The sequence below is a fragment of the Geotrypetes seraphini genome, chromosome 9, assembly GCF_902459505.1.
Source record: "Geotrypetes seraphini chromosome 9, aGeoSer1.1, whole genome shotgun sequence".
NCBI classification, from domain to species: domain Eukaryota; kingdom Metazoa; phylum Chordata; class Amphibia; order Gymnophiona; family Dermophiidae; genus Geotrypetes; species Geotrypetes seraphini.
In genome coordinates this window covers 30,800,811-30,824,353 of record NC_047092.1, presented here as the reverse complement: position 1 = coordinate 30,824,353, position 23,543 = coordinate 30,800,811, and the positions used below count along the sequence as shown (strand labels likewise).

Sequence of the window (23,543 nt, the reverse complement as noted above, 5' to 3'; positions counted from 1 at the left end):
TGGAGCTGGTACAGCAGAATATCAACCAAAATGGTAAGAGCACATTGACAGGGTGATAGCCTTGATTAGAGAAGACCAAAGGATAATGATGTCTCAATTGGCTGCAAATTTGGATATTAGCTCATTTGCCATAATGCATAATGACTTGAGATACAGGAAGTCTGCGAACAATGGGTTCCCAAAGAGCTTACTGATCTGCACAAGCAACAGCGCGTTGAGGTTGCCACCCAGTTCCTGAAATGGTATGAAGAATATCCGAGTATTCTGGAGAGAATTGTCACTGGCAAGGCGACATGGGTGCATCACTGTGACCCATAGAGAAAAAGACACCTAGCTTTGGAAGCAGCCAAAAACCAGCTTCTCTGCAGGAATCCAGAAGCTGGTTGAACAATACAACAAATGTGTTATCTTGCATAGAGACTAAGTGAAAAAGCGATTATGTTCAATTGCTCACAGTGGTCTCAAACTCAAACCCTTTGCAGGCCACATTTTGGATTTGTAGGTACTTGGAGGGCTTCAGAAAAAATAGTTAATGCCTTATTAAAGAAATGCCAATTTTGCATGAGGTAAAACTCTTTATAGTTTATAAATTTTCCTTTTGGCTAAGTCTTAATAATAATATTGTCATTTATAGCTAAAGAGACATATGATCAAGAAACTGTTATTTTACTTTTGTGATTGTGATAAACAAATCAAGGGCTTCAAAATAGTACCTGGCGGGCCGCATATGGTCCCCGGGCCGCGAGTTTGAGACCACTGCGCTAGAACAAGCTTGGTCCATTTTTAAGGATACGGTCACCAAGGCGCAAAATCTATATATACCACGTATCAACAAGGGATCCAAGAAGAAAAAGAACAAAGAACCGGCGTGGCTCACTGTAGAAATAAAGGAAGCGATCAGAGACAAAAAAAACTTTATTTAAGGAAAGGAAAAAGTCAAAAACTGACGAAAACTGGAATAAGCACAAACAACATCAATGCAGGTGTCATAAGGCGGTAAAAAGGACCAAAAGAGACTACGAGGAGAAAATATCCAAGGAGGCAAAAAACTTCAAGCCGTTCTTTCAATATATTAAGGGGAAATGACCCACAAAGTAAGCGGTGGAACTGTTGGATGACCAAGGAATAAAGGGAGCCCTAAAGGAGGACAAAGCAATCGCCGACAAACTGAACACATTTTTTGCGTCTGTATTTGCCGAAGAGGATATACACAGCATACCGGAACCCATCAAGCTATATGCTGGAAGCGAAAATGGGAAACTGACAGGGTTAACGGTCAGTCTAGAAGAGGTATGCAGGCAGATTGATAGGCTTAAGAGCGATAAATTCCCGGGACCGGACGGTATACATCCGAGGGTCATTAAGGAACTGAAAGGGACTATAGCTGAACTGCTTCAGCTAATAGCCAATCTGTCGATCAAATCGGGAAAGATTCCGGAGGACTGGAAGGTGGTGAATGTTACGCCAATCTTCAAAAAGGGTTCGAGGGGAGACCCGGGAAACTACAGACCGGCGAGTCTGACCTCGGTATCGGAAAAGATGGTAGAGGCGCTGATAAAGGACCGTATCATTGATCACCTTGACGGACACAGTCTGATGAGGACCAGCCATCACGGTTTCAGCAAAGGCAGATCATATTTGACAAACTTGCTGCACTTCTTCGAGGGAATAAACAGGCAGATAGACAAGGGCAACCCAGACGACATTGTATATCTGGATTTTCAGAAGGTGTTTGACAAGATTCCGCATGAACGACTACTTCAGAAAATTGTGAGCCATGGAATCGAGGGTGAAATACTCACGTGGATTAAAAACTGGCTGGAGTATAGGAAACAGAGAGTGAGGGGTAAATGGATAATACTCGGACTGGAAGAGCATCACCAGTGGGGTGTCGCAGGGCTCGGTGCTTGGACTCGTGCTCTTCAACATCTTTATAAATGATCTGGACATAGGTAAGACGAGTGAGGTGATTAAATTTGCTTACGATACGAAGTTCAGAGTAGTGAAGATGCGTGAAGACGCAGGGGGATTGCGAAGATCTGCAACGTGACATAATCAGGCTCGAGGAATGGGCATCGACATGGCAGATGAAGTTCAATGTGGATAAGTGTAAAGTGATGCATGTTGGTAACAAACATCTCATGCACGAATATAGGATGTCCAAGGCAGTACTTGGAGAGACCTCCCAGGAAAGAGACTTGGGAGTTCTGATCAAGAAGTCAATGAAGCCGTCCGTGCAATGTGCGGCCGTGGCGAAAAGGGCGAACAGAATGCTAGGAATGATAAAAAGGGGATTATGAACAGATCGGAGAAAGTTATCATGCCGCTGTACCGGGCCATGGTGTGCCCTCACCTGGAGTACTGCGTCCAGCACTGGTCGCCGTACATGAAGAAGGACACGGTACTACTCCAAAGGGTCCAGAGAAGAGCGACTAAGATGATTAAGAGGCTGGAGGAGTTGCCGTACAGTGAAAGATTAGAGAAACTCGGCCTCTTCTCCCTCGAACCGAGGAGATTGAGAGAGGACATGATTGAAACATTCAAGGTACTGATGGGAATAGACTTGGTGGAAAAGGACAGGTTGTTTACTCTCTCCAAGGTAGGGAGAACGAGAAGGCACTCTCTAAAATTGAAAGGGGATAGATTCCGTACGAACGTAAGGAAGTTCTTCTTCACCCAGAGAGTGGTAGAAAACTGGAACGCTCTCCTAGGGGAAAACACCCTCCAGGGATTCAAGACCAAGTTTGACAAGTTTCTGCTGAACCGGAATATATGCAGATAGAGCTAGTCTCAGGGTGCTGGTCTTTGATCAGAGTGCCGCCGCATGAGAGGACTGCTGGGCACGATGGACCACTTGTCTGACCCAGCAGCGGCAATTCTTATGTTCTTATGCAAGGTTATGCATTTGGGCTGCAAAAATGGTACAGTTAAGGGGTGAAGAACGACTGGCCACTTTAAGACCATTAAATACTATCACACCCAAGTCTCGCTCCTCTTTCGTGCACAAACAGGTTGAAAAGGTGACAGCGAAAGCTAGAAGGATGCCAGGGTGCATAGGGAAGCATTGTAGGAACAAGGAGGCATTGATGCCCCTCTATTTAAAACTCTGGTGAGACATCATTTAGAATATTGTATACAATTCTGGAGACTGCACCTTCAAAAAGAGATAAACAGGATGGAGTCAGCCCAGAGGAAGGCTACTAAAATGGTCATTGGTGTTTGTCATAAGGCACATGGGGACATACTTAAAGATCTCTATATACACTTCTCCCTCCAACTTTGGTTATTCATGAGTTTCTAAACCCTGAACCTCCTCCGCCTCCTGGACCTCTCCATACTGTATCTGGTGGCCTAGTGGTGAAGTGGGGCAGGAGTGATTTTCCTAAGATCCTGCCCCATGCTGAGCAGTCACCAAAATGGTTGCTGTGAATTCCCATAGTCTCACAAGACTACAGCGGGAACTCACATCAGCCATTTTTGGTGACAGCTCTGCACGGGGCAGGAGCTTAGGAAGATCACTCCTGCCTTGCTTCACCACTAGACCATCAGGTAAGGTGTGGAGAGATTCAGAAGGCAGGAGGAAGGTGGAGGTGGGTCAGAGTCTGCTCTAAAAGTTATTCGTGATATTTTAATATTCACAGGCCGGCTCTGCCCCTAACCCCCGCAAATATGGAGGGGAAAGTGTATATACTTAAGAGGAAAGGCGCGAGAGGGAAGATATGATAGATATGTTTAAATACATACATGCCATAAATGCGCACGAGATGAGTCTCCTTCATTTGAAAGGAAGCTCTGGAATGAGAGGGTATAGGAAGAAGTTAAAAGGCTCAGTAGTAATCTAAGGAAATACTTTTTTTTTTTTTTTTAACAGAAAGGGTGGTAAATATATGGAATAGTCTCCCAGCAGAAGTGGTGGATACAAAGTGTATCTGAATTCAATAAAGCATGGGACAAGCATGTGGGATCTCTTAGGGAAAGGAAGAGACAGTAGATGCTGTGGACGGGCAGACTGAAAGGGCCATTTGGCTTTTATCTGCCATCATGTTTTTATGTATAGGATAAGAAGATAGGCAGCAGGGCTCTGATGCCCTGTTTTAAAGACTATTGATTGAAATACTGAATGTCCTTCTTTAAAACAAAATACTACATAAACATTAGAAAACCCATCACATTTTAGCCTGCATTAGCATTTATCTACTCAGAAGTGGGAATTCAAATGCTGAACACATGTTGGTCATCTTATATAGGCTGGCTGCAAGGTACCAGTAAATTTCAAAGACTACTGCTAAAAAGCTGCTGTCCTCTATGGCAGTGATTCCCAACCCTGTCCTGGAGGAACACCAGGCCAATCGGGTTTTCAGGCTAGCCCTAATGAATATGCATGAGAGAGATTTGCATATGATGGAAGTGATAGGCATGCAAATTTGCTTCATGCATATTCATTAGGGCTAGCCTGAAAACCCAATTGGCCTGGTGTTCCTCCAGGACAGGGTTGGGAACCACTGCTCTATGGCAATCTTTGGGTGACTCCAGCTAAAGTGATGGAATCTCCTATGGGAACATGCTGGAATCTATCTACAAAGCTCTGCATCAAACACACTGAACTGCATTATAGGAAAAACAATTTAAAGTTTAAGCCGATGTTCATTTATTGCACTCACCATTTACCAAAGCGATATTGATCCCTCTGCCAACATTGTTTTTAACACCACTCATTAAACTGAAAAAAATAAAAACAACCTTGCCCTTAAATTATAGTACATTATATAGCACAAATGACAAATAAAAAGCTGGGTGCAATTATATTAAATATGGCACTATCACCATATCAAATAAGATTTATAGCAGATGCTTAAAAATAAATTATAGTCACAGTTTCAAACTGAAGCACATTTCTATCCTATATTAAAGAGAAAGATAAGATGTCCTGATATTAGTTCCATAACAGGTTCAGAAAAGTCATTTTTCTTCACAATCACAGAGCCCATTGTTTCTAAAAATGGTCATTATAGGAAACCATTATTTAAAAATAATAAATTTTGTATGTATGAAATTGGTGTAGAAATGGAGAGATTATAAGATGACAGAGGTGTCAGATTTGATTTACACATAAGACTATTCTATTTTATTATATTATAGTGATCTATTGTCTTTCCCCGAAAATAAGACTGGGTCTTAATTTTTGCTCCAAAAAATGTGTTAGGGCTTATTTTCAGGGGACTTTTTTTTATGTACAACAATCATCTCTCCCTTCTTCTCCACCCCAATTCTTCATCACTCCTTTTTCCTCCCCCATGTGCAGCATCTTTCCTCCCATTCCCCTGTGCAACAGAATCACACCGACCCTTCCATTGTGAAAAAGGGGGTGAGTCTTATGGACCGAATACACAGTTACTGACTGCGGGACCAGGCAGGAAGTGAACAGGTTATGCTCCTGCGTCACTCTTCTAAAGACACAGGCAGCCGTCCCGGAGAGCATGCTTGACCAACACAAAAAAAGGTACCGGGGCTGGGGGGGCTTCTGGCGGCTGCGGGCGGTTTCATGCTTTGGGCAGTTTCAGGCTTTGGGTGGCTTCAGGCTTTGGGTGGCTTAGGACTTCTGGCGGCTGTGGGCAGCGGGCTCTCCAGCACTAGAGGTACCTTCATGTAGAGGAGGAAAAACCAAGAAGAAGAAAATTCTGAACCAAATTTTTTTTTTCTTGGTTTTCCTCCTCTACAGATGGGTGTGTCTTATGGTCCAAAAAATACAGTAAATATGGTTTAGATCTCAATGTTTTTCATGTAGTTTATGTTATTGTTTTTAATAGTTTGCATACATTTATATTTTTATATATGGTTTTATTCTAGTTGTTTGTCCCCTGAAGAAGGCAATCCAGTTTTGCTGAAACTGGGATCCTAGTTGGGACTTTTCAAATCAATAAACAGTTCCATTGGTTGAAACGGACATCTCTCTTGCCTTTTTTGTTGTTTGTCACATATTGAGGCAATATTTCTTCCTGTCTTCTGTTTGATTCTTTCTGGCACTTGCCTCACTCGAAGATTATTATGGCGAGCTCAGTTTTCACAGTAAGCACAGTTACTTACCGTAACAGGTGTTATCCAGGGACAGCAGGCATATATTCTCACATGTGGGTGACGTCATCTACAGAGCCCCAGCGCGGACAGCTTTTCAAGCAAACTTGATTGAAGTTTCAAGTTTGCTATGCTGCACCACGCATGTGCATGCCTTCTTGCCCACTAGAGGGCGCATCCCCACCTCGTGGTCCTCAGTTCCATAGCCAGCAAAGAAGCCATCCCCGGGGAGGAGGGCGGGTTGTGAGAATATATGCCTGCTGTCCCTGGATAACACCTGTTACGGTAAGTAACTGTGCTTTATCCCAGGACAAGCTGGCATGATATTCTCACATGTGGGTGACCTCCAAGCCAACCAAAAAAGGGCAGATGGGAGGATGGCAATTTAGGAAAACAGATTACGCAAAACTGACTGGCCAAACCGGCCGTCACTCCTGGATAACGTATCCAGGCAGTAGTGGGAGGTGAAAGTATGAACCGAAGACCAAGTGGCAGCCTTGCAGATATCCTCCACCGGAGTAGACTGGAGGAACGCCACAGAAGCTGCCATCGCTCGGACCTTATGTCCCGTGACCCAACCATGAAGCGCTGAGACCAGCCTGAGCGTAGCAAAAAGAAATACAAGCAGCCAACCAGTTGGACAAGGTGCGCTTGGAAACAGGACGTCCCAACCGATTAGGATTAAAGGACAAAAATAATTGAGGAACCTTCCGATGAGACTTGGTGCGTTGAAGATAAAAGGCCAACGCTCTCTCACAGTCAAGCGTGTGAAGCGCCGCCTCCCCAGGATGAGAGTGGGGCTTCGGAAAAAACACCGGAAGAACAATGGACTGATTGAGGTGGAAATCAGACACAACCTTAGGTAAAAATTTAGGATGGGTGCGAAGAACCACCTTGTCATGATGGAACACAGTAAAGGGCGGGTCCGCAACCAAAGCCTGCAGCTCGCCAATCCGACGAGCGGACGTGAGCGCAAGCAAAAAGATCACCTTCCAAGTGAGAAACTTAAGATGAGATTTGTCAATAGGCTCGAAGGGAGGCTTCATCAGTTGAGCCAAAACCACATTAAGATCCCAAACTACAGGAGGAGGTTTCAAAGGAGGATTAACATTCACTAGACCCCTCATGAAACGAATCACCAGAGGATGAAGAGAGAGAGATCGACCCTCGAGATGCCGATGGAAAGCAGCAATCGCACTGAGATGCACCCTAATGGAAGTCGTCTTCAGCCGAGACTTGGACAAATGCAACAAATATTCCAGAACCGAAGACACCGGAACCGAACTCGGATCCAGATGATTCGAGGAACACCAGGAAGAAAATCTGGTCCACTTCTGAGAATAACAAAGCCTAGTCGAGACCTTGCGCGAGGCTTCCAGAACCTCCCTCACAGACTGAGAAACCTGTGAAGTCATGGGGAAAGGAACCAAGCTGTCAGATGTAAAGACTGAAGATTGGGATGCAACAGCGAACCCCGACTCTGAGACAGCAGAGAGGGAAAAACAGGCAGAAGCAGAAGCAGAGGCTCCCTGACACTGAGTTGAAGGAGCAGGGAGAACCAGTGCTGACGAGGCCAACGAGGCGCAATGAGAATCATAGTGGCTCTGGACGACTTGAGATGAACCAACGTCCTCAAGATCAGAGGGAAAGGAGGAAACGCATAAAGGAACCTCCCTCCCCAGTCGAGAAGAAAGGCATCGGCCTCGAGACGGTCCGGGGAGTACATCCGAGAACAATAGAGGGGCAGTTTGTGAGTCTCCGGGGAGGCAAACAGATCCACCTGAGGAGTCCCCCAGCGGTCGAAGACCTCGCGCAGAACTCTGGAGTTTAGCGACCACTCGTGCGGCTGGAGAAGACGACTGAGTTTGTCGGCCAGACAATTCTTCTCTCCCTGAATGTAAACCGCCCGCAGGAAGATGTTCTGGGAGATCGCCCATTCCCAAAGGCGCAGGGCTTCCCGGCACAGGGACCAAGAGCCCGTTCCCCCTTGTTTGTTCACATAATATATGGCCACCTGGTTGTCCGTCTGCACGAGGACTACCTGATCGTGCAGCAGGTGGCAGAACGCTCGAGCAGCCAGAAAAATGGCACGAAGTTCTAAAACATTGATGTGACAACTCCGGTCCTCTGCCGACCATAGACCTTGAGTCCGCAGACCGTCCAGATGAGCTCCCCACGCGTACTCCGAAGAGTCCGTGGTCAGGACCTTGCGATGCGGAGGAACGAGAAAGAGCAAACCCCCAGAAAGATTGGAAGAGTTGGTCCACCAACTGAGCGAGCGTCTCAAGGAAGGAGTCACAATTATCGGGGAGGAGACTGGGTCCCGATCCTGACGCCACTGGGAGGCCAAGGTCCACTGAGGAAGCCTCAGGTGCAAACGGGCGAACGGAGTGACATGGACCGTCGACGCCATGTGGCCGAGCAGAACCATCATGCGCTGCGCCGAAACTGAGGGCAGCAATGAAACCTGGCGACTCAATTGAAGCAGGACCTCCAACCGTGGTGGGGGGAGGAACAAACGGAGGCGAACCGTGTCCAGCACGGCCCCGATAAACTGAAGGGATTGAGCAGGGCACAACTGAGACTTGGGGAAGTTCACTTCGAACCCCAGACGTTGAAGGAAGATGATAGTCTGTCGGGTCGCTGAAATAACCCCTTCCTTGGAGGACGCCTTGATCAGCCAATCGTCCAGGTAGGGAAACACCTGCAGCCCCCGAGATCTCAGGGCTGCCGCGACCACCACCATACACTTCGTGAAGACTCGAGGGGACGAATCCAGTCCAAAAGGGGAGGACCCGATACTGGAGGTGCAACTCCCCCACCTGGAACCTGAGGAACTTGCGGAAGGCGGGATGCACCGGAACATGAGTATATGCTTCCTTCAGGTCCAGGGAGCACATCCAGTCCCCCGATTCTAACAGAGGGTACAGGACTGGAAGGGACAACATACGGAACTTCTCCCGGACAAGGAACTTGTTGAGCCTCCGGAGGTCCAGAATGGGGCGCAAGTCCCCTGTCTTCTTCGGGACCAAAAAGTAACGAGAGTAAAACCCCCGTCCCCTCTGGTTCGGGGGCACGGGCTCCACCGCCCGAAGGCTCAACAAGGACCTGGCTTCCGACAGGAGAAGAGGAAGCTGGTCTCGACAGCCAAGAGAAGCCCCCGGCGGATGTTCTGGCAGCATGGCTAAGAAGTTTAGCGAGTAACCCTCGGAGATGATCCGGAGCACCCATGCGTCCGACGTGATCTTGGCCCAGGCTGGAAGAAAGGCCTGCAATTGGCCCCCGATAGGAAGGGGGTCCTTTGAGAGTGTGGAGGGGGCCCGCCCCCAACCGCGCATCACGTCAAAAAGACGGAACCGGTTTAGACGCCCCTTTGCGCCTGAGGCTTTGGTTGGAACGCTCTGCCCTGCTGAGGGGGACGCCGGGACGGAGGCCTCGAGAAAGCCGGCGTCGACTTCTGCGGGTATCGCCGCGGAGGAGGTCTAAACGGCTTCTGCGGCGGGGCCCGGGGTTTAGGACGGACCAATGAGGCGATAGAGCGCTCATGTTCAGACAAGCGTTTGGTCGCCGCCTCCAAGGACTCATCGAACAACTCGGAGCCAACACATGGAAGATTGGCCAGACGTTCTTGCAAGTTCGGGTCCATATCCAGGGTACGAAGCCATGCGAGACGGCGCATCGCCACCGCAAAGGCGGATACACGAGAGGCCAACTCAAACGCATCGTAAACTGCGTGAAAAAGATAGAGACGCAGCTGAGACAAATTGGCCATAAAGGTACCAAAATCCCCCTTATGGGAATCCGGCATGACCCCATAATACCTGGGCAACGCCTTCACCATCTGCCTTAAATAGGATGAGAAGGTGAATGCGTAATTAAGGACCCTGGCAGCCATCATGGAGTTGGAATAGAGGCGACGACCAAACTTGTCCAGGGTACGTCCCTCACGCCCGGGGGGGACCGCAGCAGAGATCCTAGAAGGCTGAGACTTCTTCAACGCCGACTCCACCAGCAACGACTGGTGGGACAGCTGTGCTTTATCGAAGCCCTTGCAAGGGACTGTGCGGTACTTAGACTCCATCTTTGATGGAACCGCTGTGACTGTAAGAGGGGAGTCCAAGTTCCTCAGGAAGGTCTGGTGGAGAACCTTGTTGAGAGGCAGCCGAGGAGTCTCTCTGGGGGGAGAGGGCAAATCCTGCTCCTCCAAAAATTCCTTCGTGTATTGCGACCCTGACGCCAGATCAAGGTCCAAAGCCCTCCCCATATCAAGCACAAATCTCGAAAAGGAGAAGAGCTTCGAAGGTGGAGAGGGAGATCGAGAAGCCCTCGTCGCCAAGAAGGAAGGGGAAGCCTCACGGGGTCGGGGGACCAAGCGACCTCGACGGGGTCGGGGACCGCCCATGCCCCGAGGAACCCCTGCGGGAAGTCCCCGGGGTATGGGGCACCGAGGCACGCCCCTTCCGTCTCGGCGAAGAGTCCCTCGAGCACTCAACCTCGGAGGAACGGAAAAGCCTCGGATTATCGAGGCGGAGCTCGGAGACCCGTAGGGTCTCTGCCCCGGTCGGCGAGGAGAGGCCCGTTGACGTTTGGGCTTCCTCGACCGACGCTTCGCCCGAGGCCGACCCGAGGGCGAGGAGCCCCGGGAGGACCTCGACGAGGACGAAGAGGAAGAGATCCTCCGAGCCCTCCGCACCTTGTCCCGAGGCCCCACACTCCGCTCAGGCTGGTCAACCGAGGTCGAGGGCAAGGTCGGGGCCGAGGCCGAAGCCCCCCCGGGGGCTGAAGTCGAGGGTACCGAGACCGAGGCAGCCGACGCCGGGGCTGCCGAAGGCGGCTGGAGGTGCGCGAGGGCACCGGACAGCTCCGAGGTAATGAGCGCATGGAGTAAGTCCTGAAAGGCGGGAATCCCCATCATAGTCGGCAGATCCGGGTTCGGCGGGTGCTCCCTCGAGGGCGACCTCAGTCTTGAGTATTCCCGCGGGGCACCCGACTTCGTCGCTCGGGGCGGGGCCGAGGACGACCCACCCGCCCCCGTCGATGAGCCCGAGGATGGCTTCTTCGAGGCTGGAACAGAAGAAGGAAGTGAGGACTTACCCGTCGTCGACTTCGGGGTCGAGGACACAGGCTTCGACGAAGCGGGCTGTCGGGGCGACGTCGAGGGAGTCGAGGCCGAGGTCAAGGCCGGGGCCGAAGCCGAGGTCGAAGGCCTTCCCCGCCACGGGGTCCACAGCAAAGAGCTCTGTCATACGAGCGCGACGGCGGCGGAGGGCCCTTTGCTGAAAAGTAGAGCACCGAGTGCAGGAGTTGGTCGGGTGCTCAGGACCCAGACAAAGTAAGCACCACCGGTGGAGATCGGTGATCGAAAGGAGTCGATCGCACCGGGTGCACTTTTTAAAGCCCGTCAAGGGACGGGACATGGACACAAAAAACGGCCGGGAACGAACGAGGTCCCGCGGCCGCGGCTACTGGGAGCCCCCGGAGCCGAACGAAAAATCTTTTTTTTTTTTTTTGACGAAAACCTAAACACAAACAAATAAAAAAAAAACCAAAGTAAGCACAGCGACCGAGAAAGAATCACTCAGCCGCGGTGTCAGAAGGCAAAATAGAAGAGCACAAATTCCACAGGGCTTCTGCCTCCGCGGAAAAGACTGAACTGAGGACCACGAGGTGGGGATGCGCCCTCTAGTGGGCAAGAAGGCATGCACATGCGTGGTGCAGCATAGCAAACTTGAAACTTCAATCAAGTTTGCTTGAAAAGCTGTCCGCGCTGGGGCTCCGTAGATGACGTCACCCACATGTGAGAATATCATGCCTGCTTGTCCTGGGATAATTCTAGTTACAGTAATAACTCATCCTGCTTAGCTTTAAGTTTCTCACACCAAGTCTTTAGTTGCATAAGGTCACCCTCATGGCCAATGACCCTCTCCTTGAACTCTGAGGCACTGCCCCATTTTCTCTACTGTTTTCCTCAAACCATCTACATCTTTGTGCAACTCATGTTGCACTGTCATTGTAGACTAAGTCGAGAATCCAGCCCCACATTTCTGCTTTTGATGCCGGTTTCATGTCTTCCTCCAGCACTGGTATTTCAGAGGATCATTCTGACTCGCTTCTGCCTAGCTCAAGAGTTGGAGGCTGCTCCCAAGGAAGTCACTGAGTGGTATGCAAATGACTTCAAGTGAGGTCTTTTTATTTTGCTCATTGAAGACATCGGTCTCCAGACTGCTAATAGATGACCTAAAAGGGGCAAACTTGAGATTCTATAGGGCAGATGATTACTAAAATTGGCAGGCCAAAGAGCAGCTGAGTGGATAGGCAGCTATCTCACAGATGAAGTCACGTCCTCCCCACTCTCCCCAATTTCTCAATTAACTCCCTCCCCCATTTTAGGGGGTTTCATTTACTATAATAAAACGCTAAGTGCGCATGCGCACTCCTGCCTGTGTGTTCCCTGATCCGTATGTCCGTGGCAGGCAGGAGTAAGCATTAGCGCATAAAACGGTCCCTAAGGTCTTGCCAGCTCCCTCCTCACTCACTGTAAGTAATTTCTTCATCGGCACCCCCCCCCCGTCGCACCCCTCCTCGAAGCACCCGAACCCCCATTGACCCTCCTATCGCGATCTGACCCTCCCATCCCTTCCCGCCGTCTGACTTGACTCACTTAGTCCCTTGCCGCCCCCCTTCCCTTCCCACAGTCCCGACAAACCTGCCGACTCCAGCAGCGTCCGCAGCACTCTACACACGCTGCTTTGGGGCCTTCTACTGATGATGATGCGTCTCTGATGATGTCATCAGGGACATGCCAGAGTAAATCAGGGCAGTAGAAGGCCCCGAAGCAGCGTGTGTAGAGTGCTGCGGACGCTGCTGGAGTCAACAGGTTTGTCGGGACCGCGGGAAGGGAAGGGAGGCGGCAAGGGACTAAGGGAGCCGGCCAGAACGCGGGAAGGGAAAGGGGGGTAGGGGAAAATGCTGCTATTGCACAGGGAAGTGGGGTGGGGGGAGGGAAATGTCGCTGCTGGACAGAAAAATGGGAGGGAGGGAGACAGAAAGAAAAGAAGAAAGACACAGGGGCAGGGAGAGACACAGAAAGACAGACAGTTAAAGGAGGCCAGGGAGAGAGAAAGACAGAAAGAAAGACAGTGGGAGGGAGAGAGACAGAAATAAAGAAAGACAGACAGACATATATTCTAGCACCCGTTAATGTAACAGGCTTAAATACTAGTATTATTATAAATGTCCAGAGCTACAGTCAGGCAGAATAATTAGATGCAGAAACACCAGCTGACAAAAATGCCAAGAGAAATCACAGAATGCCCCATCATAAAGCACTGGAAAGAAGTAGAAGTGTCCAAGTAAGAATCAGCCATAGGAAAAAGATGCACAGCAAGCTGTGCAGACACTGAAATTAGCTATCTGATAAAAACAGGAGTCCTCTCACCTGCAGAGCCTGAAATATGGGTTTCAAAATGGCTATAGGTGCCAGTGACTGAGCTACAAGACTGTGTAGGAACTCAATAGCCCCGCTACCACCAATGCCTCTGATCCCAAGGGAAATCCCAAACCTTGCCCTCCTGCTGCTCTTCACATCCCAGTGAGAGAGCACTTTATAGTCTCAGCAGAGATAGAAAGGAATAAGAATCAGGTGCACTCACCTTTGTAAAGGGCTGACAGACCTGAAGTTTATTATGACTCCGAGCTACTTCAGCTCCCTTTAAACTGTGGCCATAAGCATTTAGAAGATGCCAATGTGTGCCCTTTTTTTGTGAGGAGGGAGAATGGGGCAGCGACATGGAGGAACTTTGTAATGTCTTGGTCTTCAATGTATTTTAAACAGTATGAACCCCTTCTTTTATTTGTAAATCGCTTTGAAATTATGATAAAGCGATTGAATCACAATTTTAGTAAAACTTGAAACTTGATCTAGAAACACCAGATGTACCCCCTAAAGTAGGCACTGCTTAGGCTAAACACTCCCAGTTTCACTGAACTGAGAAACTCAGAACAGAGGCAAAGTATCCAAGACCAGGAGCTTGTGAAAGACCATCCATCCACCTGCTGGAGATAGAGAATACTGGCTTACCATCCTATTTATGACAGAGCTCAGCTTTTGTGTTCTCTGTCTTCGCCTTCTGGTACTCATCTCTGGATTCATCTGCTGCTGATGACAAGTAAGTACATTTTCAGCCTCTTACTTTTTCTTTGTACTGGTACACTGCAAGTCATGCCTCATTTTAGAAGTCCTTCTCTGAACATTTCCATGTTTCTCAATGTCCTTATAAAGATAAGAGCCACCAGAACTGAACATAATTCTCAAGATAGGGGTCTCACTAGTGATCCCAAAATGTGTATTTTCCCAATGTTCTAGGTCTGTTGAGGTACATTTCCTCAAAAGAAGGACATGTGGGACCTTTCATCAACATTCACTAGCACGATGAATCTGGAGACTGCCATTACAAACAAGTACAACAAAGGAGTAGAAGTAAAATTTGTAATAGCTCTATAAATACTGGTGTGAATTCTCTGTTTTGCACAGTAAACTGTTTTCCTTCAGAAATATTTTATATTTATTAAAGATTAAAGATATACTTACATGTTATCATTCACACAGATTTTTGGTCCAACAACATTAGCTGCTCCACTTGCCATCTTAAAGGTAAAATGCTTCTCAGGACAAGGTTTTGCAGTTCCACATTTAAACCTTGGGGGTTTTGTGACTATGGGAAGAAAGTAAATATTTTATATTAGCACTATTGCCTTTGATATCTAATCTATCCTTCTTGTTTAGTTAATTACGATGACAGATCTGAAAAAGGTGTGAAGGTCATGAACACTAAACCTAGATAAATTAAAGCTGTAGAGATCCTCTTACATTTGCTGAGATATTTAAAATATATAGACACTAGTTAATATAGGAAAAGGCTATGGTTAAAAAAGTACCATTTAAAAGGTGTGCACTAAATCCAGCAAAAAGCCAATAAATATGTCAGCTCACTCATCAGATAAGAACATAAGAACATAAGTTGCCTCCACTGGGTCAGACCGAGGTCCATCTCGCCCAGCGGTCCGCTCCCGCGGCGGCCCATCAGGTCCGTGACCTGTGAAGTGGTTTCTGCCTATTTCTATAAACTACCTCTAGTTATATCTGTACCCCTCTATCTCCTTATCCTCCAGGAACCTATCCAAACCCTCCTTGAACCCCTGTACAGAGTTCTGGCCTATCACATTCTCTGGAAGCGCGTTCCATGTGTCCACCACCCTCTGGGTAAAAAAGAACTTCCTAGCATTTGTTTTAAACCTGTCCCCTTTCAGTTTCTCTGAGTGACCCCTAGTGCTTGTGGCACAGATAAGCCTACCTGTTCTATTGTGAGATTACAGATCTTACTTGATCTACAGTATGGTTTATTATACCATGTATACTGATGCATGGTCTTCTTTTCTACCTCTCACCATGAAGGTCCATTTGTATCTGTCCCATGCTTGAATTCTTCCACTGATTTGGCTTACTGTATTCTCTCTAATAGCCCAACCCAGTTTCTCCTTAAAAGCCAAATTTAGATTCCTCCAATAAAAGCCCATCCCCAAGAATTCACATTAACCGATACTGCTCACTTCCACCTTCCACCCCCTCCTCCCCATCCTGTAATGACCAGATCCGTCTTCATATCTTTACTCACAGCTCTGGAATGGGTCAATGTAGGGCCTTGAACTTGTGCAAGTGCTCAAGGCCCTGTACCAGCCAAGTGCCATAACTGTGAGAAGAGGTAAGAACGGAGAACCAGTGATATTGGGGCTGGGGAGCAAATAGAGGAGAGCAATGCTGGTTACCATTGTTCCCTCTAAGCAGAGCAGGAGTCCTTCACCTAAAGTCCTGCCAGTGGGGGTGCTGTTTCACTGTCACATTTTCAGTAGTGAGGAGCAGACAAACGCCACAGCATTCCAGAAAATTTGCCTGTAACTAGCAATCACTACCCCCCACTGGCAGCAATGCAGTTGGAAGATCCTCACTTAGCTAAGAGGGAATAGTGCTGGTTACCACGGAAGAGAAAAATTTTGCCTCTGTAAACAGCCCAGGCTAGACTTCAGGAAACCCCCATTGATCCTAATAATAGCCTAGCCAGGGTGATTATTAGTGAGAATGCAAATATATGCATAGTCCTGGGAACAATTTTGCACTACGGTGCATTGCAGAATTTCTTCCCCATATAGAATTCTGCAGCTGCCACACAGGAATGAGGAAGCAGTGGAAACACACATTTTCCCTCCTGCTCTCTTTTTCTATCTTCCCAACTCTCTCCTCCTGCACCCCCGTCACATGTTCATCATCCCCCCCCATGTCCTTCTCTTCCTCTGCCACCCCAGTGTCAAATGCAAAATTTTGCATCCTGTGCCAAAGCAGCAGAAGACAACATGGCCTGGTACTCTCCTTTTTTTCTGCCTGTGGTGATCAGGGCAAGGCAGAAGGTGCACACCTGTATGGAGAAACTATAGGAGGAAGGGGGAATTCAGCAGAAGGGAGAACTAGGTGGGACAGTGGATTGATAAGTTAAAAGGATGATAACACTATATCTTTGGTCAAATCCATTGTGCCAAATTCCATTGCTTAAGGTTTATCCAATTCCATTCTGTTCTACAAATATTTTCAAAACTCACACATACAACTTAACTTTATTGAAAGCCTCTTTAGGCAAGTTCACTTGAGCAATAGTGGCAGATTAGGTTTTCACCTTCGATAATTTTCTTTCCGCTGGTACCTGTAGGATTCAGTATGCTAAGGGGCTCATAATCAAAGCTTAACACCTCTAAAGACCTGCCCAAGTCAGCACTTGGGACGACTTAAGACTGGTCCATTCTAGTGCCGATAATCAAAATGACTTTCTGGACGTAACCAGGGGCTTGAGTTCTCGAGCAAGGTCTTGGGCATCATCATTGATTCCACATTGTCCTTCAATGACCACCTCCAATCCTTGGTTAAAAAATGCTTTTCCAGCCTTCACATGCTGAGGAAAGTTAGATCCTGCTTCCATCAAAAACATTTTACCCTCCTTGTCCAATCCATCATCCTCTCCAGATTGGACTAGTAGATGACGGCAGATAAAGACCCGAATGGTCCATCCAGTCTGCCCAACCTGATTCAATTTAAAAATTTTTTTTTTAAATTTTATTTTATATTTTTTAAATTTTTCTTCTTAGCTATTTCTGGGCAAGAATCCAAAGCTTTACCCGGTACTGTGCTTAGGTTCCAACTGCCAAAATCTCTGTTAAGACTTACTCCAGCCCATCTACACCCTCCCAGCCATTGAAGCCCTCCCCTGCCCATCCTCCACCAAACGGCCATACACAGACACAGACCGTGCAAGTCTGCCCAGTAACTGGCCTAGTTCAATATTTAATATTATTTTGCAACTCTATCTACTTAAGCCTAACTAAGAAAAACCTCCACAGACTCCAACGGATTCAGAATGCCGCGGCCAAGCTCATCTTCGCTAAAAGTAAATTTGACCATGTCTCCCCGCTCCTGGCCAAGCTCCACTGGCTTCCGATAATCGCCAGGGTCCACTATAAATGCGCCTGTTTAACTTTCAAAATCCTATATGGTATCCTCCCTCCCTTTATCCCTCTTTCTTGGAATTCCTCAAACCCTAATACCACCAGATCCTCCCACAATTAAAACTATCCTTCCCCTCGCTAAAAGGCATTTCCCACACAGGAAAGCTAGGGACCTCCCTCCACTTCAAAATCACTGAGCTCTGGAACAACCTTACCTCCCCTCTTCGGAACTTGAGCTCTCTCCAAGTTTTCCGCAAACATCTGAAAACCTGGCTTTTCTCAAAAAATGTAAGTCTCCCTCCAACTTAGGAATCAAGGAAACTCTTATATCTTGGCATCCCAAGTCTTCTAAATTTTCTTCACACTTCTACCTCTAACCCTCTGTTGTAGTTCCTTCCTATTTCTCCTACTGTAAACCGCGTCGAGCTCTACGAACGTGAAGATGATGTGGTATACAAACTTAAGGATTAGATTAGATTAGACTATTTAGGCCTCTGAATGCTGCTCTGCGCCCAGAGTTAAAAGGGGTGTATCTGGAGGAGTGGTTAGGGTGGTATTTGGGCCAACCTAGACTTAGTCGTCCTAGTACATTCTCAGTAACCTTTGTATTGAAACAACTTGCTCAACCCTTAGCTAGACTAGCTAGCCATAAATCAGGATTCTTTGTAGGATGTAATATCAACTAGAGAATGACATGGAGACAGAGTCTGTCCCTGTCCCATCTGCAGAAGCCTTGAACACTTATGATTTTATATTTAAATCTTTTTATTAAAATATTAAAAAGGAACAATATTTTGTACAATTATTATTTATAAATGACAAACAACAAATGTCCAGGGGGACAAAATACAAGAACATAAGAATAGCCATATTGGGTCAGAACAATTGATCCATCTAGCCCACTATCCTATTTTCACAGTGGCAAATCCAGGTCACACATTGTAAAAATCCAAATAATAGCAATATTATACGCTACAACCCACTTTACATGCCTTAGCAGAGGAAAAATATGCCCTACGAAGCACTGTTATGATTTTAAAAATCTGTGGATGAATAAGTTTTTAATCTCAGGATTCAGTCTAACTCACTGTTCTTCAACCCCCGGTCCGCAGGAAATTTCTGCCGGTCTCCACAGGGCCGGCAAGATCAACGAGATATTTTCAGCTGGGCCGCGCTGGGCCGGAGAGATCATGGGGAGCCTCTAACAGTGGCTTTCTACCCTCTCCGCAGCTCTCCTTACTTACCAGCACAGCGATTCACAAAGGCAGCCTTGGGGCTTTTTCTGAATCGCGGCAGTCTCTGATGATGCAACTTCCTCTTTCCTCAGAGGCGGTGCAACCCAGCAAAGGACCCATTTTCATTCTTCTGGATTGGGGGGTTCTTTCACAGATGTGACACATTCTGGGGATGTGGATTGTGGAGGATTCCAAGTTGTTGATGTTGATAGACCTGACCTTCAATTGCAATCTGGTTTTGGTTGCCTATGCTTTTACATCATCTGGGAACATAATTGGTACTTGGGTGTAGAAGAGAGTCAACATTGTAGCGGATGAACAGGAAAATAAGTGTCAATTAAGCTTGCAACTGGGCACATAATGGAAGGATGTTGCAGATAGTAGGAGTCAGATCAGCAGACAAGACTCTTATTGCACATCAAAGGTAGAAAAGACACAAATTATGTTGTTTACAAATGCTTCATTTAAATCCCAAAGAAGCTTCTGCAGTATTTTATCATTTAATTTGGGTGCCAGTTCTCAAAGTGTTAAGTTTCTACATACTGATACTAGCATTTTATATACGACATATGGACAAAGTTTGTCCCCATCCCCATGTCATTCTCTAATACCAACACAAACAGAACAAAGATGAGGCTGTACATGAGCTTTAGATCAACTGAGAACTTCATGGTCTGACAACAGTTAAGTATGCCATCCATTCTGAATAATACCCAGGTTTGTTTAGACAAAGATTGTCCAAACCTACACAGAATGTAAGTTTATTCATATTGGATTGACATATGGGTTAAAACAGTGTTCTTCAACCTTTTGACACCTATGGACTGGCGGAAATACAATAATTATTTTGTGGACTGGCACCTGTCCACGGACCAGCAGTTGAAGAACACTGGGCTAAGTTGTGCCCATCTCTATCCAATCTCCACCCCAGACCTCGCCCCCATAATAGTACTAATTGTAACACCATTTTTCCACTCATTTTTCATATATACACACACACACACACAATATAATCGTATTAACAACACATAACGGTTAACCACAAAATTAAAATACACAAAGCACACTATATGCTTTTCAACATTCATTCCTACCAGAAAACAGATAACCCCATGCAAATGCAGGACCAAAAACTAAAAGTACTAATATTTACAAACAAACCCTAAGATGCAAGACTCTGCAAGCAGTACAACCCTAGAGGAAAAGAAACAAATGCATTTCTTCCTGAACAAACATCAGATGTAGATCAATCACTAAATAAAAAAAAATAAAAGCATTTCCCCTACCATTGTTCTCTCTATCCCTCCATGCTGTGCCTTGCCTTCTGGCCTACCCCCGGTGTTATCTTCGGGCCGGTCCACGGTGCGATCAAAGCGGCATCTTTGGGCCAGCTCCCGGAGTGCTGCAGTGCACAAAGCTGTGGGCAGCGGATTCTCGTGCGTGTTCTGCGCCTCATCTGGAAGCCTCTGACGTCAGAGAAGGTTTCTGGTTCAGGCGCAGGAGCCTTTTCCCATGGCTTTGTGCACTGCAGCACTCAGGGAACCGGCCCGAAGATGCCGCATTGATCGCACCGTGGACCAGCGACTGACGAACACTGTCTTGGGCCTGATGGATGTGCCGGCCCTGTGGACTGGCAGAAAATTTCTGCGGACCGGTGGTTGAAGAACACTGGGTTAAAATGCCAGCTATGATTAAAAAAATGAGATTCTTTAAATGATTAAAGTATATGCACACTGCTCACCATCAACAAACTAAACTCACTGTGTTACTTGTAGAATTTTGTACTAAATTCTTGTTCATTATCAATACTTTGTAAATTCTTGTAAAATTCAATAGATCACAATAAAAGAGCAGCAACAAGGGTTGAATATTATGAGGGTATGTAATTGGATGCCTAGGTTGGGAGAAGGTTTTTATAGAGATTCTGCAACAAAGTATCAAGATTGTAGGTGCTGACATTTATAGCTGCTTGAGAATAAGTGTAAATGTTGGTGATAAAAGTATAAAATATGTTGGGGAAGGCTTCGATGGTTAAGATGGGCTGGAGTGAGCTTTGATGGAGACTCCAGTAGATGGAACCTAAGTACACTACTGAGCAGGGCTCTGGGTTTCTGGCCCAGAAATATAAGAAAAAGGACCATTTAAATGAAATTAATTTATGGAGCATGTATGGTTGGGGAGACTGGATAGACCGTTTAGGTCTTTATCTGCCGTCATTTCTAGGTTACTATGTTATGCAAGTAAATTCTGTCCATGCTCTATCCAAACTCCATCCCTGAGTATGCCTTTTCTATAAATATGTGCCTGTCTCCACTGCACATAATTTTAGGTGTGACCTAAATTTATTATAGAAGTTTTAATTCTAGAAACTTATTTTTTTTTTTTTTAAAGCATCTTCTTACTGCTTAGGCCTCAGTAGTGTAGTAGAAAAACCAATTCTTTCTTAGGAAGTTGACACTTACCACGTACAGCCGTCTCTGCTGCTGGTCTGGCTAAAAGAAAAACACATTTCCATTTCACAAAATGCTTTAAAACAAACCAAAAAACAACACACACACACCCCTAAGGGCCATATTCTATAAATGGCATCCTGCTTGTAGGCGGTAGGCATACTACTGCTGTCTAACCAGCCAATCAGGACGTTTTCTAAAAAAAACAAACAACAACCCAAGGCAGGCTGCCTACACAGTAGTCGTCTGTCACAGTTGAGGGAGACACGAAGAGATGCTTAAGCTTGCCAAGGCTGGGCGTGGATTTACCTGGATGTAGCCTTAGGCAAGCTTAGACAGCCCTAGGCGTCTCCCTAGGGCTGCGATAGGCACCTGAAATGTAGGCCATTGAAATGTTGACCTACATTTCAATTAGATGCAGCTGTTAAACTGACCGCGGCAAGGAAATCTCCCTGCCGCGATCAGCTGAGCGGCCATGGCAGGGAAACCTCAAACCCCACTGCAAGTTGGCCAGCAGGAGGGATGCCCACTCCCTCCTGCCGCCACCCCTCGAACCTTCCCCCCCCCAAGTGGGCTCCCCCAAGTCAGGCCTCAAACCTCCAAAAGGTAAAGACGAGATACCCTTACATAATTCTTGCTTAATCATTGCAGTGGGTCTTGGCCTTTTTACAATATCATAAACAGGTTGAAAGATTTAAAGATTTAAGTATTGACATTTGGCTGTAAAGCAAAATATATGGGGGTGCTTTTTTAACATTTTTTGTTGGCAAGTATATGAACAATATTTTTCAGTTTTTGGGGGGGTATTTTTTCCCAGAAGGGAATTTGGATTTAGCTTCCATCTCTCCAGTACTAGCTCAAGGTGAATTAAATTCAGATGTGGTAGTTATATGAGGGCAGAGAGTGTACAGTCTAAATTTGTATTTGAGACATTAGTGGGTGAAGTGACTTTGCCCATGATCACAGGGGACAGTAGTAGAATTTAAACTGGGTTTCCCCACTTCCCAGCCTACAGCTCTAACCATTAGACTGCTCCTCTATTCCATTGTTTTACCAGCTTCAGAGACATTTAAGAGGTTTTAATACATATTGCTTTTCATCCAGACTGATTCATCCAGACTGATTACCAATTAAGTGAGTGACCAGTGAACTAAGCATACCATATGCTTAATCGTTGCAGTGTGTCTTGGGGGAGCCCACCTGGATCTCCCCATACATTTTAACATGCCTACTCCCGCCAGCTGGAAGGCCCGCCTCTTCAGAATGGTAGACCTTCCCTTTCCCGGTGCATTCTGGGATGCACTGGGAGTGGCCTAAGACTTTGACTGGCCAGATCTTTAAGGCCACTCCCATCGCTAAGTCCTTAGTTAACCAATTAGAGCCCTTTAATTACTGACCTCTTTGTGCCTATGGGAAAAATGCTCATTACATCTGTTCTGTAGTACAGACTTACCAAATATGTATCCTATGTGTTCATCCAATTTTATTCCAAATATTTGAGAAATGGTATAAAAGATCACTAGGAAACCTGCCACTGCTATAGCAAATTTTATGATACCTGAAAAAAAAAAAACCAGCAAGAATGTGTTAAGAGCTTTTTGTAGACAATACTGTATTTCCTAACATATTAAAGGAACTTTACAGCATAGCAACATATATGAAGTTTTACTTGAAAATTGACCCCTGGATTTCTGCCCTAATTTGAAGTGAACTTGCATTGTTGTGAAATCTTTCCCCCTTTTATTATCTTTAACATTTTTTTATAAAACAGAGCGCACTCCGCCCCTTCCCCCACGTTCCACCGCCGAGCCAGTTAAAAGGCTCAGCGGCAACGCGCAGGACAAGGTTTCCTTATTTAATGTAATTACAGTTAAGTTTACTTTTACTCACCGGCCCCGGCAGCCGCACCTGGACCGAGCAGAGGAAGGGAGGCGTGGGAGCGCACTCCGCCCCTTCCCCCACGTTCCACCGCCGAGCCAGTTAAAAGGCTCAGCGGCAACGCGCAGGACAAGGTTTCCTTATTTAATTTAATTACAGTTAAGTTTACTTTTACTCACCGGCCCCGGCAGCCGCACCTGGACCGAGCAGAGGAAGGGAGGCGTGGGAGCGCACTCCGCCCCTTCCCCCACGTTCCACCGCCGAGCCAGTTAAAAGGCTCAGCGGCAACGCGCAGGACAAGGTTTCCTTATTTAATTTAATTACAGTTAAGTTTACTTTTACTCACCGGCCCCGGCAGCCG

At 46.7% G+C, this 23,543-nt stretch overlaps 1 protein-coding gene across 3 annotated transcripts in view; it reads right to left on the bottom strand.

Moving 5' to 3' along the window:
- The window catches only part of LOC117367063 (protein FAM3C-like), a 109,240-nt gene that overhangs the window by 41,019 nt on the left and 44,678 nt on the right, over positions 1-23,543 (bottom strand). For 2 of the 3 annotated variants that reach the window (XM_033959283.1, XM_033959282.1), the window contains exons 3-6: positions 22,758-22,862; positions 21,317-21,346; positions 14,663-14,786; positions 4,662-4,720 (exon numbers count right to left, since the gene is read on the bottom strand). In XM_033959283.1, the coding sequence (XP_033815174.1) occupies positions 4,662-4,720; positions 14,663-14,786; positions 21,317-21,346; positions 22,758-22,862 (318 nt within the window). The remainder of the gene's footprint in view (positions 1-4,661; positions 4,721-14,662; positions 14,787-21,316; positions 21,347-22,757; positions 22,863-23,543) is intronic. The other variant, XM_033959284.1, reaches the window with a different exon arrangement.